This window comes from Rhinopithecus roxellana, chromosome 13 (assembly GCF_007565055.1).
Source record: "Rhinopithecus roxellana isolate Shanxi Qingling chromosome 13, ASM756505v1, whole genome shotgun sequence".
Lineage (NCBI taxonomy): Eukaryota > Metazoa > Chordata > Mammalia > Primates > Cercopithecidae > Rhinopithecus > Rhinopithecus roxellana.
In genome coordinates, this window is record NC_044561.1 from 12,760,339 (window position 1) to 12,778,123 (window position 17,785).

The 17,785-nt window shown below is 47.6% G+C and overlaps 1 protein-coding gene across 1 annotated transcript in view; it reads left to right on the plus strand.

Annotated features, from left to right (window-relative positions):
* The first annotated feature begins 10,569 nt into the window (after window positions 1-10,569).
* CACNG2 (calcium voltage-gated channel auxiliary subunit gamma 2) overlaps window positions 10,570-17,785 on the plus strand; it is a 140,462-nt gene continuing 133,246 nt past the window's right edge. The window contains exon 1 of the mRNA XM_030915452.1: window positions 10,570-10,849. Within this exon, the coding sequence (XP_030771312.1) occupies window positions 10,639-10,849 (211 nt within the window). The 5' untranslated portion in view covers window positions 10,570-10,638. The remainder of the gene's footprint in view (window positions 10,850-17,785) is intronic.

Genomic DNA, 17,785 nt, shown 5'->3' on the forward strand with positions numbered 1-17,785 from the left:
ACCTGTTGGTCCTCTCACCTACTGCTCTTTGGGTCTATACCTCTGTATGATACCAACACCTCCTTCACGTGCACCAGATGCCTAAAAAGAAACTCCACCAGGCTCAGAATCCTTTGCTATTGAGCCACCCTCAGATGTGACTAGTGATTCTCTAAGCCTGCAGGGTCAGGAAGCCCTGTTCCTTAAAAGGCAGGACAGCAGGCTGTTGGACTGCTATTCAATTGCGGGAAGGGGCAAGGTCACCTCCTCCATGAAGCCCTACCTGCCATGTCCCCGTCACCCACCCCATGGACCTCCTTGATCATGCTGCATTTGGTCATTCGTTCCTGCCAGTGACTGACTTAGTTTTGTTTATCTTTGTATCCACTGCACAGAGCTTAGCACATAGTAGGCACTAAGCTGGATTGAAGGCATCCCCTGATCAGGCCCCTCCTCCCTTTCTAGCTGATCTCTGCCAGTTTCCTCCTAGCACTTTGGAGAAACAGAATTACCTGTAGCTCCCACAAATGCACAATGCACTTACCACAATTACAATTAAACTATCAATCAATCGTGTAGTCAATTATATAGTGGCTGCCTCCTGGGAATGTATGTTCCAATGTTCCTAGAGGCAGGGAGTACGTACGCCAGTCCTGTTCACTGATGTTAGGTGCTCGACAAACTTATGGGGCTTTTTAATTAAAAAAAAAAAAAATTTTTTTTAAAGACATGAGGTCTTGCTCTGTCGCCGAAGCTCAAGTGCAGTTCACTGCATCCTCAAACTCCTGGGCTCAGATGATCCTTCCACTTCAGCCTCCCCAGTAACTGGGACTACAGGCATGAGCCACATCTGGCTAATTTTTAAATGTTTTTTATAGAAATGGGGTCTCACTGTTTTCCAGGCTAGTATCCAATTTCTGGCCCCAAGCAATCCTCCTGCCTCAGCCTCCCAAAGCTCTGGGATTATAGATGTGAGCCACTGCCCTTGGCACTAACTTTTGTTGAATAACTATTTCATGCCCCATATAGGTTGGGTCTACTATTCCCTTTGTCTAAAAAACCTTTCCCTAGCCTTCTCGGTCTCTGAGTCTTCCACTTATCCTTCAAGACCCGGAGCAGCTGTCCCAGCTCCTGGAAACCCTTCCTGAATACCCAGGTGGCATTCCCTGTTCACTACAGGGTGTGTTACCCAGTGTGCCTCCCTCCGCCCTCTCCCCATCCTGTTGCCCACATTATATTGAGCTCTGCCTGCAGGTCTCTCTCCACTTGAGAGTGACTGCTTCTGAGCAGGGTTATGTCTGTTTCTTTCTTTTGGTATTTATTCAAAGCACATAACACCCAGTAGGAGCTCAACACGTAACTAATATTTATTTAGGGCTTACTATGGAGTAGGTGCAGGAAGTACTTTCTCTACATTATTTTATTTAATTATCAGAACAGCACCTCAAGGCAGGTGATGCTGCCCCCATTTTCCAGACAGGGCCAGTGAGATCTTGGGCTGTTGTCACTTGAGGCCATGATGCTGGCCAGCATCAGACTGCACCCCGACCGCCAGGAGCCACTCCCCAGCCTGCATGGCACTCAGCCCTGTCCCCAGCAATCCTGGGGATACCTCCTCCTTGATCTGCTGAAATCCACATGGAAAGAAGTCCCCTTCTTTTCTTTCCTTGTCACCTCTCCAGGTTCCACTCTGCCCAGGGACCTCTGAAGCCATCCATTTTCTTCTCCCGAAGACCCCTTTGTCCTCCCTGTGCAGAGTTCTAGGCCAGCCCTCCCGGGATACTCCAACCGGGTCATTCCCTTTCCTTCCTCCTCTTCCTGCTTTGTTTCCACTTCTCACCCTCCTGACCCAGGGGTTTTCCCATTCAGTCCACATGTATTTGCCACATTGAGCCTCACATATTTACTGTGTGCCAGATTCCATGTGCGAGGCAGGGAAGCAGTAACATAGCCAGGCCCTATCCTTGCACTATAAGTAAGAAAATAAAAATCTATGGGAGGTGAGGGCTGCTGCTAAGGGCTGATAAAACTTCAGCAGACAGAGAATTTGCAATGATGGGGAGTGGGGCAGGCTTTATTGGGTGGTCAGTTGGGCCTTTCGGAACAGACACCTGTGGGAAAAAGGGCATGAGCCTGGTGCCAAGAGACGCGTGGCCAAGGCAGAGAGACAGTGATGTCAACGCCCTGAGTGGGCAAGGGACCAGGATCCAGGGACAGAGGGAGGCTGGTTTGGCTGGAGGGAGGAAGGGGCAGGAGAGTGGAGCTGTGAGGGGCTGAGGCTGGTCGCTAGGCCATGCAGGACTGTTCTGTGTCCCCTCCCAATCTTGCTTGCCCAAGCAGGTTGCGTGCATCTCACTGTCTCCCTCCACCATTGGATGGCCACTCCCTTAAAAGTCGCTGGAAATGGCCCTGCTTCCTGCCCCGTCCTTTCACAATCTTTTTTTTTTTTTTTTTTTTTTTTTTGAGACAGAGCCTCACTCTGTCACCCAGGCTAGAGTGTAGTGGCACATTCTTGGCTCATTGCAACCTCCACCACCCAGATTCAAGTGATTCCCCCGCCTCAGCCTCCCGAGTAGCTGGGATTACAGTCACGCACCACTATGCCTGGCTAATTTTTTTATTTTTAGTAAAAACGGTGTTTCACCATGTTGGCCAGGCTGGTCTCAAACTCCTGACCTCAAGCGATCTACCGGCCTCGGTCTCCCAAAGTGTTGGGATTACAGGTGTGAGCCACCACGCCCGGCCAGCTCATATTCTTCTTCTTGCTATTCCTCTGCATCTTTATGTGCACATTTTTTATTTCATTCTTTTTCTAAACTGTAACTTTGTGATTAGTTTGCTATTAGAATTTTATTTGCTGTAGTTTAGTTTCGGGGGAAATCCCATGCGAGTCCGGGGGTGGTGGGGTGAAAGGCTAGCGTGCTCGGTGGCTCAGGACTCTCTTGGGGGTGACAGTCCTGTCCTGGGTGGGAAAGTGACTTCTCTCTGGGGATTCTTGTTCTGGACATGGCTATACCCAGGGTTTCTGTTTTCAGTTCTCACCAGGCTCAGAGCTAACCACTCCCCTTCAACACACCCCACTTTCCAAGCTTGGCCAGCCCCACTCTGCCCACAACCCCAGCCCCCTTTGGCATCAGAATCAGGGGCTCCCTGAGATTTCCTGGGCAGCTCCCAGATGTAAGGAGTAAAACCTGCCACCTCACTGCATCTCCTTCCCTCCCAGCCCCGGGGCCAACAGCCCCATCTAGACCTCCCTGCATGGGGTACTCCAGCTTGGGGCTGAGCAACTCTGTGGCCCGAGACAGAAGAGCAGGCCCTGGGGGAGCAGTGTGGGTGGCACCAGGCCAGTGCCACCTCCCCAAGTCTGACCCTCACTCTGCCTCACTCCTGCACGTACCCCATCATCCACTCAGGGCACCCTCATTTCCCCAAGTCCCACTCACCCACCAACGTTCAGGGGCTTCTAGAGACCTGCTCCTCCTATCTTCCAAATACATAAATAGGGTTTCCCTTGCTTAATCCCAACAACCATAACCTTATTCATACATCCCAAAAATATTCCCTGAGCATCTATGCAGTTCCAGGCACTTTCTAGGCACTGGGGATACTGCAATGAACAAGATAGATATCGTCTGATGTCCTGGGGGAGGTGGGTGGGCAGGGAGAGATTTCAGATGATAAACAAGAGAATGTGAGGCTGTGATCATGAAAACAAAGCAGGCCAGTGTCATCCAGAGTGACCAGCACTGCTGCCCTGGAGGTGATATGGAAGCTAAGACTCGAACAAGCATTCCTGCAGGGGAAGCAGCAAGTGCAAAGGGCCTACAAGAAGAACAAACTGAGTCACTATTTACAAGTGAGGAAGAGCTGAGGCTCAGAGGGGTGAAATCACTGCCTCAGGTCATGGAGCATGAGCAGCAGGGAGCTGAGATTCAAACCAAGAGCCTTCTGATGCCACAGCCTGTTCTCTTCCCGCTTTGCTTCTGGCGGGACGAGGGCCCCAGGACAGCAATGCCGATGGATGCTCCCTAACTCCAGGCACAGCAGTCTCTCCGGATTGGGCTCCAGCCTTCCTGTCCACCGCCGTCAGTCACACCAACCTCCTGGAGGTCCCTCATGCGGCTTCACGCCTCTTTGTACTTGTACGTGTGATTGCCACGCTGGGAATGCCCTCCTCTGTTCCTCCACCAGTTGTGATCTTTTCCCCTGGTCTTTGAGGGTCAGCTTGTCCCCAAAGCCTTCTGAGACACTGCAAGACAGAAATGAATACTTCCTGCCCTGGACTTCCACAGCCCTTGTCTTCATTATGTCCATGTATTCATCAAATAAACATTGCAGACCTACCATGTACCAGCTCTGTGGCCTGAGAGAGCAGAGCAGGCTTGCTTAGCTGTGGGAACTGACAGCTGTGAAAACCAATGCACCAGACAAGTTCAGACACAAAACAGCAATTCAAAACACGGAAGTGCCACAAGAAGATGAACACAGGGACTGTGGGCACACGCAGTGGGGAAAGCCAGACACCCACCCCTCTCCCAGGCTGGTCGGTATGCCCTGGGTCAGCTGTGTACTTGCCAGTCTCTCTGATTATGATATTTTAATCCCATCTGCATCCCTTGTACCTCAGCACAGGGCCTGACACAGAGAAGACATGCATTTGAAATGTTACAGCAAGAAAGATATTCATTTTGATTGAACACCTACTGTGTGCTAGGTTCTGTTCCAAGTGTTGGAAATACAATGCGAACAGCCCAAATCTCTTTCTTCATGAGGCCTACAGTCCAGTGGGACTATAATGTAATTGCGTGAGTTATTTACATTGCTAATTAATTAATTCACATGCCAAGAAGATAGAGGCTGGGAGCAGGAAGTAAAGAGGCAATAGAATGTAGCAAAACTAGATACATGGCCGAAGCAGAATTCTTGACTTTCCCCACCTTCCTGCATCATCCCCCGCCACCCTCCCCGCCAACACACCCCAACCTGTTCCTGCCTCGCAGTTGCCCATCTCAGTAATGAACATCAATAGTCATCAATGTCTTCCCGAATATCCCGATTGCCTTCACTTTTCCCCATCCCATTGCCATTGTGCTGGTCCAAGCCACCATCACTTCTTGCTTAGAGCTCAGCAGCAACTGCCTTCCTGTCTCCCACTGTCTTCCTGCCTCCAGGGTTGATTCTCTCCTTCCATATCCCACCAGCTTCTTCCAGGTTGTTGCTCATCCTCCAACCTCCCCTCCATGGTCTCCAGGTGCTTGGCCTAACACATTTCCTATTATTGTCTTGGGATCGGCCATGCTTAGTATTTTTCCCCTGAAACTGGCCAATCATCTTACTCACACTTCTGAACCTTTGCACAAACTATTCTCCCTGTCTGAAATGTTCCTCTTCTAAGCTTCCCTTGCACCCTCTAACCACCCCCAGCTTGGCCTAGGTACCTCTTTCTCATTCCTACACCTCAGTTTAAATATCCTGTCCTCAGGCAAGACGTCCTTCAGTCCCTAAGGTTGAGTTTGGTCTCCCTGCCCCATGGCCTCACAATATCCTTTGCATTATTTTCTTTACTTCGATGTGGTCATTCTTCACCTGTATACTCCTCTTGCTTGTCTGTAGGTTCTTGGAGGCAGGGGCTATGTTTGTCCTGCTCACCATCACCAGGAATTAGCATGGTATCTCACAAGCAGTGGGTGCTCAATTCTTTGAATGAATAAACTCTGGACCTATAGGAAGTAGAACTTGAAGCAGTGCAAAGTGTCCAAATATCTGCTGTTACATTTACTTGAAATATGACCTTGCAACTTGATAGATGACTTCTCTGAGCCTCTGTTTACTCTCCCTATAGGAAAAGTTATTAATATGCATTTGCAGGATTGTTGGGGAGTTATGTGTGAGAATCTGTGTGAAAATGCCTGGCTCCTAGGAGTTACTCCACAAATGCTTGGCAGATCTGTGGATGAGAAGTAAATAGCCTCAGTGCAATACCCTTACTCAGAAAGTTCATATCTTGGGTCAAGACATCTCAGTTAAGACAGCGGCTTTCAAGCCAAGCTGCTGGACTAGATTCCCAGCTCTGCCACTTACTGTCTGGGGAACCTTATGCCAGATAGTTAAACCATTATGTGACTCAGTCTCCTCATCTGTAAAATGGGAATAATTATGACACTTATCTCATAGGATCATTGTGGGATTCCGCTTAGGTCAGTGCCTGGCACATAGCAAATGCCCAACAAATGATAGCTTTTCACATTGCTATTAACATGTAACACTGACAGTCACACCATAATGCTCATATCTGTGGTCCTTCTAGACAGATGAAGAGACAAATTTCCAGAGAGATTAAATGACTGTCCAAGGTCAAATGTGAGGAAATGGCAGCTTTGTGCTTCAAGGCCAGGTCTGCTGCGCCCAAATCCCATGTTATTTTCACTACATCAAAGCAGCAACTCAAAATAGGCCTGTGGCATTTCAGCTAATTTCCTCTAAGCCCTTCCCAAGTAACCAAATGCAGGCATACAAAGCTGCCCCCCTAAGAGCATCCATTTAGCAGCTACTAAGTACTAAGTATGCCTGGTATGCCCCAACCATCCAACGGGGTTTGTAACAAGCCAGCTCTTCCCAGGTAGCCTTGCCTGGTCAGCAGAAGGAACCTAAGAAGAAGAACTAGATTGGGAAGACCAGCCTAGCCAACATAGTGAAATCCTGGCTGTACTAAAAATACAAAAATTAGCCAGGCATGGTGGCAGGCATCCACAATCTCAGTTACTCAGGACGCTGAGACAGGGGAATTGCTTGAACCCAGGAGGTGGAGGTTGTGGGTGAGCCAAGATCACGCCACTGCACCCCGGCCTGGGTGATACAGGGAGACGCCATGAGGAAGAAGAAGAGGAGGAAGAAGAAGAAAAGGAAAAAGAAGAAGAAGAAGAGAAGAAGAAGAAAGAGAAGGAGAAGGAGAAGGGGAAGGGGAAGGAGAAGGAGAAGGAGAGGAAGAGGGAGAGGGAGAGGAAGAGGGAGAAGAGGAGGAGGAGGACAAGGAGGAGGAGGAGGGAGGAGGAGGAGAAGAAGAAGAGGAGAAGGAGGAGGAGGAGGCCAATTTGGATGTAAAAGAGGGGAGGAGAAATGAGAGAAAACCCACACTTATTGAGTGCCTACTGTGTGTCAGGCACTTCACATCTACCATTTAACCCTTACTGTGATCACTCCAGCCATTGTTCATCAAGTGCCTACTATGTATAAAGCTATACTCCAGGTCCCAAAGATATAACAGTGAACAAGACACAGCTGTTGACCTCAAAGAGCTTTCAAATCAGTAAAAGAAACAACACACACAATTATGTGCTATATGTACAATGGTGGAAGTCTGAATAGGATGGGTGGCTTGGTGGTGAAAAGCAGGGAGTAGCTGGGAGGAGCTTCAGAAAGGAAGAGGTAGGTGCTAAAGTGCCCATTTAACATATGGTAAGACTGAGGCTCTAGGAACTTAACTTGTTTGGAGCTATGCCGTGACTGAGCAGAGTCAAGTTGTGCCCCAGGCCCATTCTGTCTCTGGTAGTCTCTGCACTGTCCATGCTGGAAGCCTAAAAGCTGTTGCTTTCCTCCCCCACCCCTTTCCCTTTTCTCAGTGATCACCTGACCAGAAGATTAATCAAATGGTGCTAACGCTTCAACCACTGTCAGTGGCTAAGATATTAGCAGATTCTGTGGACAAACAGAAGCTTCTGAGCCTCTGTTACTGATTTTTTCTTTTGAGCAAAACCTTCAAGGGTTGGTCTGAAAGGGGGAGGGAGATGAGAAGAAGGGCTCTATCTGCAGTCTAAAGGGATTTTTGGACAGGTCAAAGACAACCAAGGTGACAGCAATAAGTGAGGGCAAGCCTCTTTGGCTCATGTGACTACCCCCAAGCTTCTCTCCACTCCCCTCAAAAGGCCTAGCCTATCTAAGAGGACTTGGTGCCTGCCCCTCACCTTTGCTTCAAGGACAGAAGCCTTGAAAATCAGCCACCTGAGCCACTGGTTGAACTTGCTAGGTTCCCTGCTGTATGGGATCAGCAGATCAGCCCTCGCCGTTCCAATACCCATCCCCATCCTCACAGGACAAGAAACCAAAGTGGAGAAGTCTTCAGTCTGCAAATAGATCTCTTGTTGTACCCCAAAGGTACCTTAGCAGAGGTTGCAGAAACCTTGGTTCTGTTCTCCAGACACCAGGAACCTCTCCCAGATACCAGAAGAACAGCAACTGCCCCTCATAGGAGCCTTTCCCTTTTGAGAAAAGAACAGAGTGGGAGAAAGGAAGTTTTGTGCTGGATGAAGAAACAGGTAGTTTTTCTGTCAAAAAGAATACACTGGTCATACCTGCAGACCAACTCTGAGCTGAGAGAAGGAAGTTAGGCAATGGACTTTACACCAAAGAAAGACTGTTTTTAGTTCACTCATCTTTTATATACTCTCTGATAATCACCACATCACTGAGAAATTGTCAAGCAAATAATCTCAAGAAAAAAAGTAGAGGGAGAGAGAAGAAAGTATTGAATAATTGAGTTATGGGATTGAAACATCTCAACTCCCCCTGCCTCAATTGACTCATCATACTCACATCCTCTCCAGGGTCCCCCCTCCTCACCGACACACACACACACACAAAATATCAAAAACATGCACCCCCATCGTGCCTCATGTGCTCTCACTCACTTAACTATAAAAGTGATCAGAGAAAACAATGTAATCTGTAGCAGCAGGAATTAATGTGCTTCTTTCTACCAGAGGTCACATTAAGGAAAAGTTGCACATAAGAGAAATGAGAAGCGACACTGTAATTAACCCACAAACAATGATTCTTCTGAGGAAGAGGGGAGGGTTTCGGTGTTCCAGTGTTCATAGAAGGAAGATTTTTTATCTCTTCCAAACCAGTTTATGAATGACTTAGGATACTTAGAAGGATTCACATTTCACCCACTTCCCCTGAGAACATGTTTATCCTTGAAATGAAAATCGTTACTCAAGCCCCAGCTACGAGTCGCCCTTTTGCACCCTTTTCCACGAATAATCTTTCCAAAATGTCTGCTTATAGAAGCAAGATTTGGAATTTCACGGAAAACTACAGAGACACAGACAGAGCAATGCTCACCCCCTGGTAAGCCAGAGAGAGACAGAGAGGAGAGAGGAAAACCGAAAGAAGATACAGCTAACGGACCAACAAAATAAATCCCCAGCAAAGAAAAGTGAAAACAATGATTTAAAAAACACGTAAAGACGTGTTTGTAATTACCCGTCCAGGTTACATGTTCGCCGCTTCCAGGCAGAGAAACGGCTCGTTGAAGTTTTGTGCCCGTCTGACTGTGATGGGAGGGTTGTATTTGAAGCTCTGGGCACGTAGAGATGGAATGAGAAGGAGGCTGAGCTGGAAGAAACACCAGGGGGGGAGGGAAGGAGAGAGAGAGAGAGAGAGAGAGAGAGAGCGAGAGAGCGCGAGCTATCTCTAGCTACGCCTTCCTCTAAGCCCCGGGAGCCCAGGAGAGCGCTCATTTTAGGATTTGGGAGAGGGGTAAAAAGAGGAAAGGCGGCCCCCGCTCTGCGCTGGCCTTGCTGCCCCGGGGAGGGAGGACTCTGGCCCGCGCCCCCCTCCTGGAGGGCGGCCCTGGGAGCCGGGGAGCGCGCGGAGCGGGCGGCGCAGGGAGCTGTCCGGTTCAGCACCACCCGTAATGCAGTAGGTGGGAGCGCCTCCGCGGGGGCCCAGCCGGCAGCGAGTGGGGGGCAGGCGCGCGGCCCACCCTGCAGCAAGACGCCGGCTCCCTCGTTTCCAGGAGCTTTGCAGATAGCGGGAGGGAAACCCGCCTCGATTCTCCGGGAGAAACCCCCTCTCTCCCCCACTTCGCCAACACTACCCCCGCCACCAACAACAATAAGCGCCACCGCCGCTCGTCCTGCCGCCGCCGCCGCCGCCGCCGCCGCCGCCGCCGCGCCTGCCCGCCCTGCCGCCGCCGCCGCCGCTGCTGCCCGGGCAAAACCATGGAAAGCGAGACCCCCGCACCTGTGCAGCTGAGCTCAAGGGCTTACAGAATACTGGGAAGTCTGGTCTGAAACGAAAGCGCCGAGACCCCCCAAGGAAGAGAACTGGCGAAGCAAAGGATTTTCATGGCGCAGGCCGCAGAGCCGAGAACGAAGACCGAAGGTTGCATCTCGGCTCTTACAATCTCTAACTGTCTAGGTCCCGACCATGAGAAATGGTGTTGAGAATTCGGCTGTTCCCTGGTTCACTGTGGAAGCCATCTCCAAATTAGCTATCACATATGGAAACTGGAGACCAGAATTTTAGAAAAAGAGATTAAGGCATCTCACTTGGGGGGGTGGGGGGTGTCTTTTTATTTTTTCTTTTTCTTTTTTTTTTTAAAAAAAACACTGCAACTGGAACAGTTTCTGATCTCAAAAGGCAAGCTCTTCCCGTGTGATCTTTATAATTTACACTCTTTTCCGTGAGCTTTCTTACCTCCCTTTTTTTATAACTCTCCATATTCTCTATTCATACATATATCCATTATATTAGTAGTGGAATAATTTTTATTTTTATTTATTTATTTATTTTTTTTTTTTGGCTTTAGTACTTGCACCCTCACACACACTCTCCCGAGAACCAGAAGTCGGTTGGGTGTTTATATAATGAAGAATTATGGGGCTGTTTGATCGAGGTGTTCAAATGCTTTTAACCACCGTTGGTGCTTTCGCTGCCTTCAGCCTGATGACCATAGCTGTGGGAACCGACTATTGGCTCTACTCCAGAGGGGTTTGCAAGACCAAAAGTGTCAGTGAGAATGAAACCAGCAAAAAGAACGAGGAAGTTATGACCCATTCCGGATTATGGAGAACCTGCTGCCTAGAAGGTATTTGACTTCCCATCTCCTCCCCCCTCTCCACCCCACCCCTCCCCTTTCACTCCCCCCCCCCACCCTCCTCCAAATAAGTCCCCTTTACATTCCACCATTTTCTTAGTTCACTCCTTCCACCACTGATCAAGGTTGGTTGGGTTAGTTTCAGAGGAAAAAAAAAATCAATAAGCAAAACCCATACTCTACTCCCTTGCCTCCACCACCCCTCTTCCCCTCAAACATCCTCATTGGAATAATCTATGACATGGTGAAAACGACAAGAGATTGTCTTTAAAAGTCAAAGGTGTTCTGCCTGCTTTGGAGTCATTAGGATTTACCATCCGATTTAGCATTGCCATCTATGAGAGGGTAAAATAATTGCTTCTGTCTATGCTGTTTCTCTTTTCGCAATGAAGAATTCAAAAATGCTCTTCCCTTTTCCCTCCTCTTCTCCTTACTCCCCAAAAGTCCTAGATGCATCACCATCTGCAAATCTCCTTATTTAAAAAAAGAATATGTTGTTTCTAAGAATCCTTATGTGGTAAATCCTAATTATTCCAGGATCTCAAGCTGAGTTCAAGAGCATTTCGTAATGTCTATGAGCCACACAGATCGTTCGAGGTGGCTGGCTGCGTGTGTGTATTTGTGTGTTTTAACGTTTACAAAGTCTAAAAATACGTACGTCTCTCACAGGAAACAAGCCCAAGTTCTAATAAACAGCAATTCACTTGCGGGTTAGGCTTCCACAGAGTGACATGTCTGTTAGCCAGAAGCTAGTAGAGTCAGCATTGCAGCCGGCTTGAGAATCAGACATTGTGCAGGCAGGCAGAGAGGGAGGGAGGCGAGGGCATGGGGAGGCTGAGGGGGGAGTGGGGGTGTCAGCTGTTTGCCTTGATCTTGCGGAGTGTTGAGGCATGTGTGTCTGTGCTGTGAGCACAGGTGCCACCACAGTGTAAAGGGGATCAGGCTATGGATGAAGGCATGTACTTCTGGGACACATTAATAAGCACAGAAAAAAACTCCTGTGGGTCATCCAACCTGCATTTGGCAACAGACTTTAATATGAGGGACTGCATTTGAATGGCTATATATGTCTGTGTGTGCAAGCTACAGCCACCCATAGAAAGACGAGCACAGAAAGATACATATGCTTCCATGTGGGGGAAAAAAAAAAGGCTTATGTGCTTTGCTTCTGATATGAACCAATACTGGAGGCCGTCTGAGGCAGCGTCGGGAAGCAGGGACTGCAGGATTGTTTGTTAAGCTCAACATGGGATGGTGATGCAAGAAGTTGAGACCAGGGGATGGGGGAGAAGAGAGAGAAATGGATGGGTGAGGGAGAAACTGATGTGGCCCCAGGGTCTGACCCAAACTGAGCAAAAGCCACTCTTTGGGAAATGATTATATCTGGGAACGAGCACAAATCCCATGCCCCCCTCCCAACATTCTTGATGCAAATGGTTGAGTGATGGCTGAACATGTTTTGAATAGCTAAGTGACTTCATTGAGCGATGGTCTATTTGACGCATACTGCATTTGGTGCCCTTTCTCAATCCAAACTGCTGCCTTTAACATATTCTGCAGAGGAGCTCTATGCTGAATACTATATGCTCTTCCCCAGCCAGAGAATCAATATCAAGAAATTAATAGGGACTGTTTTAAACACACGCGCACACACACCCCCTCCTTAAAAAAATGAAAAGCCTTTCATACAGCTAGTCATTAACAGTGGGAAGACTTCTATTTAATTAAACATTTATGACAGACTTTTATTCCAAAAGAGAAGAAAAGCAAAGTGAATGAGGACCACTTTAGGGAAATGATCATAGTGGCAGTTTGCTTTCCTTGGAGTTTAGTTAGATGGATGGAGGGAGATAGGTAGCCAAGAGAGTAGAGGAGAGACAAGACATTGTTTTAGTGTAAATACACCCAGAAATGGGTGGGTTGCCATAAATATACTTTTCTAAATCTGCATTTGATTTCCAAATTCTTAATATTGTGATCTTTTAAACATTGTGTAATTCCCAGAAGGCAAACAGACTAGAGGTAGTTTTATATCACTCATGCATTAAAAAGGCTTAAGTATTTTCATTAAAATTCCATCTGTTTGATGTCCACATCCCCAAATGTGCTGCCCACCCCCTTCAACTTTCTCTCCAAGCTGCACACTCCCTCTCTCCCTGAATCGTCTGTAAAGGGTTAGAATTGCAACACTTCCCAAGGAGTGTGTGATGTGCACAGGCACTGTGGGTTGGGCCACACTCCCCATTGGGGCCTCGCTGCCCCGGGGCAGTACTGTGGGGCACTGCCAGGCTGTCCTCAGGGATGATACTCCCTTTCCACTTGTAGCCATGGCCGGGGCAGGAAGGGCTGGAGCTCCAGGCCTGCTTTTGACCTGGCCTTTAATTTCCAAAGCCTCTGTCAACTTGAGCTTTGCAGGCCTGGGACCACCTTAGGAAGATGGGCCTTGGCCACTTAGGAAGTGGTTTGGAGACTGTAAGCCTCTTATTTTCAAAGACTGCACTGATCTCCAAAGGCTGTAAGTTCAGTTGTTTCTGGAAGTTGGCGTAGACAGTCCTTGGGGGTTGGCAGTGTGTTTGCTTTTATGAGCACTCAGAATGGGGTTGCTTTCTATGGAGATCAAGTTGTTAGTGCTTTGGGTTCCCTCAACTTGTGTTTTTCTGTGTGTGTGAAAAATTGGACTTTCAAAAAAGATCCCCCCACCCCCCACCCCTTAACCACTTGATCTGTGTTTTCTGCCCAATCCGGAGAAGTTGCAAACAGAATTCACGTCTTCTTTCTAAGACGCCGCTAATGACTCCAGATGAAAACCAACCCTGTCTTCCTCTGATCTCTTTTGCTCTCTGGTTTTCATTAGTGCTTTTTGTCTCCCGAGGTGATTATTTTCGTTCACCTCTTAATGAAAATAAGACTAGAAAAAAAAAAAAAAAAAAAAAGTCCTTGCCTCTAAGGCTGCTTTTGAAATTAACTAGTCTGCTGAAGAATGAGAAGAGACATGACCACCTGTTAGGGACAGGCACAGGGGGAGGGGGAGAAGGGCCAGGGGAAAAACCACCACCCTTATTTTCTCCCTCTGCAGACTGAAAAGTCTGTGTGTGTGAACCTGAAATCCCTAGCAGGCTGGTGTCCTTAGGGGGATTTGAGGAGCGTGGGTGGGAGAGGACAGTGTGTATGTGGATACAGGTAGGTGGAGAGTGATAGAGGTTCGTGAACTTTTCAAGAAAGCTGAATTAAGAATCTCTGCATGGAGAGATGAATTGGCTCAGAGAATTATTCTCAGAGAAGAGTTCAATGAAATCTACAACAAGATGCTAAAACAGCTTGTTCAAGCAAGGTGTCTCGAGGCTGCTGGTGACTTGCTGCTCAGGATATTAACCTCTGTTGTCACCTAAAGGAAACATCGTCTCCAGGGACAGCAAGAAATTCACTCTTGGTGCTTAGTCTCTCCTACGCCTTCCTCCCTTCTGTTCTAGTTCTGTGGCTCCCCCAAAGGATTTCCAGACCTGCAGAGGTGGAGCCAACAGCGGGCATAATGTGGTCCATAGAGGAAGCAAACTCCGTGTTTTCTCTCCCACTCTGTCCATTTCGCCTCACTGTGAGGCAGAACAGAAATCTTACTCTCTGTCCAGGCTGTCAGATTCCCTCTGCTGAATATCTCAGCTCCTCATCCATCAGTGGCTTCTCCTGTCTTGCCCCCACCAGGATGCTTGCTCATGGGGGCTCTGCCAGCCTCTCTACATCCTTGCTCTCTTTGAGCAAGAAGTATCTCAATGGTCTCAAATTGTCTTTTCCAAGTTCATGATGGCCTGCGAGGTGATACAGTGCTCCACACTCAGCTCAGCCATGGGTCTCTTATTCTGCAGAAAAAGAAAAAGGATGCATCTTTTATTTTAGGAAAGCCAATAGCCTTTCCCAGACACGCTTGCCTTCTAGCATGGGTGGGCTGAATCTGGAGGGTACTAACAGGTCTTCACACTGCGCAAGTATTGCTCCATAATTCCCAAGATAATTTGACTTTCTTTAGGTACTTTGCACACAGGAAGTGCATAAGAAATATTTATCAACGGATTGATGCAGAAATTCTTAAAATTACCGAGATGAATGCAAACATCATAAGGACATGTGACAACCAAGTGATCAAGAGAGAGAGAGAAAGAGGGAGGAGAGTGAGGAGAAAGGGAGAAGGAGAAAGGGAGAGAAAGGAGACAGGGAGAGAAGGGGGTGCAGAAGTCAGAATGATTTGTTTGTTCTTCCTGGAACTTCTTTTTTTATAAGAATAATAATGAGTCATGAATTCACTATTATAAGATAAGTGAATTCAAAAGGAGTCAGTCATTGAGGTTGCACAGCTCCTAATTGGCTATAGTGAAGGCAAATTACTCAAGGAAAGGTAAAGAAAAATGGTCCATGCACACAGCCTCTATAGGAAAGAAAAAAAATTAATCAATTGATTTTCTTCCCTTTTCTGTTTTTAAAGTATACCAAAGTTCAGTGTGAAATCAATATTCCCTAGAACAGACACCTCTGAGCAGAGAGGAGGCCTTAGAATGGCCCACCCCTGCTTAGCTCCAGTAGAACCTTCTACTCTTCCACAAACCTCCCATCCAATTCAAAGAACTCTGACAACTTTCCCTCAGGCTTTGGTTCTAATCAGTAGCTTTTCCGTACAGCGAGGCCTAGCATTCCTAGCCATTCTCACCATGTTAGCCAAACCTGACTCCTCTACCTGGAGTCCTGGTCAGTTCACACCACACTCCCCGCCCTTGCTTCCCCTTTCCAGGTGAGCTGAATGAGGCTCACAGGTGTGAACAACACACCAAAGTCATGTGGCAGGCAGTGGCTGAGCCAGAACTTGAATCTAGGTTCCTTATGACTCATCGAGCTACATTGTCCCCCTATCCCGTGCACTCTGAAAGCCTCCAGAGGGCTCTGGGCAGTAGACCCGAGCCAAGGTGGCCTCCCACTTATATTCACTAATAAGCACTGTTCTATCCAGTCTGCATTTTGTTGAGCATCCCTCACTGAGCACTCAATCTGAGCATCTCAGGAAGAACGAGTCCCAACCCAGTCACTCCCCTGCATACTCCTCCCTCCTAGCTGCCATCTTGAGCCGCTTCGCACCTTTCAGGGTGACGACGACTGTGCCCTGGTCCACACCGCCTGTGAGCTGAGTAGCTGAGTCTAAGGAAATGCAGCAGTCAATTTCTAACCCTGAACTTCAGGCCACACTCACCACGTGCTTTTTTATTTTGTGCTTTCATTTGGGAGATGTCCTCAGTGTAAATGATCTGTGGGTTTATGTTTTCAAGCATTTTCAGAAAATAGCAAATTTACATCCTACGTAACTCACCGAAGTTTTCAGATGAAGTTTTTGTGGTCTCGTTGAAAGAACTGATGCCACACAGACCTGGGTTTGTTTCCTGCACTGCAGCTTTGTGTGATCTGGGACGAGTTACTCAACCCCTCTAACCCTCAAATTCCTTATCTGGAAAAAAAAGGAGGCATAACCTCCTCCTCAAAGGGCAGTTGCTGGCTTAGGGATTAAATGAGTGGATGTCTGTCCTCCCTTTTCTCAGACCACCTTATTTGAAATTGCAATCAGCAATCTCCACCTACACTCCTCATCCATCCCCCTTTGCTGTTTTATTTTTACAGAGTACTTACTGCCTTGTAGCATGCTCTGTCCTCTACTCATTATATGTGGTGTCTGTCTCTCACCACTAGACTGTCAGCTCCATGAGGGCAGGGATTTTCATCTGTTCTGCTCATTGCTGTGCCCACAGCAACCATGACAGTGCAAGAAGTCAATCTACCTTGTTAATGAATGAACCCATGACTACTGCCTGCTACAGTGTGGGTGTTCAGAAAGGGTGGTCCCTCCATATTGCCAAAGGATTCTTTTTCCTGCATGGTGAGCTGTGGTGGCCAAAGCATTATTTTTTTTTTTAACATTCTAAAAAATAAATAATGAACTTAATACAGAGGAAGGAGTGAGAGAAAAGAGGGATGGATAGAAGGAGGGAGAGAGAGATGGAGAGAAAGAGAAAAAGGGAGAATGACTGAATGCATAAAGGACAATAATAAAAAGATAATGGAAACAAAAAGTGCTTGGGGAGAAAATAAATGCCTGAGAAGGAAGTGCCAGGGGTGCAAGTCCTCTAAATAGATCCTGGCCACACCTTCCTCCCTCCACACCATCTAAAGTGTCTGTCACAGATCCTGGGGGAGAGCTTCTCTTGAGGGTTCACTTTCAGGTCGATAGGAGGACTGATAATGCAAGAAATATGTTATCAAAATATAATGTCTCCTTTTACCCTCAAATATAAGTATTTTGGTCAAAAACCCATATTCAAATGCAATAGGCATTGTAAGTTTCCAGGTTAGCTCGCAGCCAGAGATGGGGCAATTCCTTCACTCATTTATTTTATTGGTGAAATCTTTCATGAGCCCCTGTAAAGCACCAAGCACTAGGCCAGGAGGTGAGGACATCATAGGAAGCAGCATCCTTTAGGGTCACTGCCCTTGGTGAACTCCGATTCACATCATTTGAATTCCAATTCACATAATCTCACATATATATAAATTACAGCTCTGATAAGCGCTATTCACAGGAGATGCATGAGACGTGAGCTCACAATACTGGGATTGTAGCTAACCAGGGAAAGCTTCCCTGAGGAGGTGAGATGGGAGTGAAGGTCTGAAGGATGAATAGGAGCTAACCCAGGTGAAAAGACGAAGAAAGCACATTCCAGGTTGGAGGGCAGCATGTCCAGAGATGGGTGAGGAAGGAATGAGACTAGTACGGAGAGAACGCCAGGGTGGATAGGAAACTAAGAGGGGTGGGGGGTGGGGGAGTGGCAGGGAGGTGATGCTGGATGGGGCAGGAAGGGCAAGTGGAAGTGGTCAGGACCTAAAGGGCTTTGTTAGTCT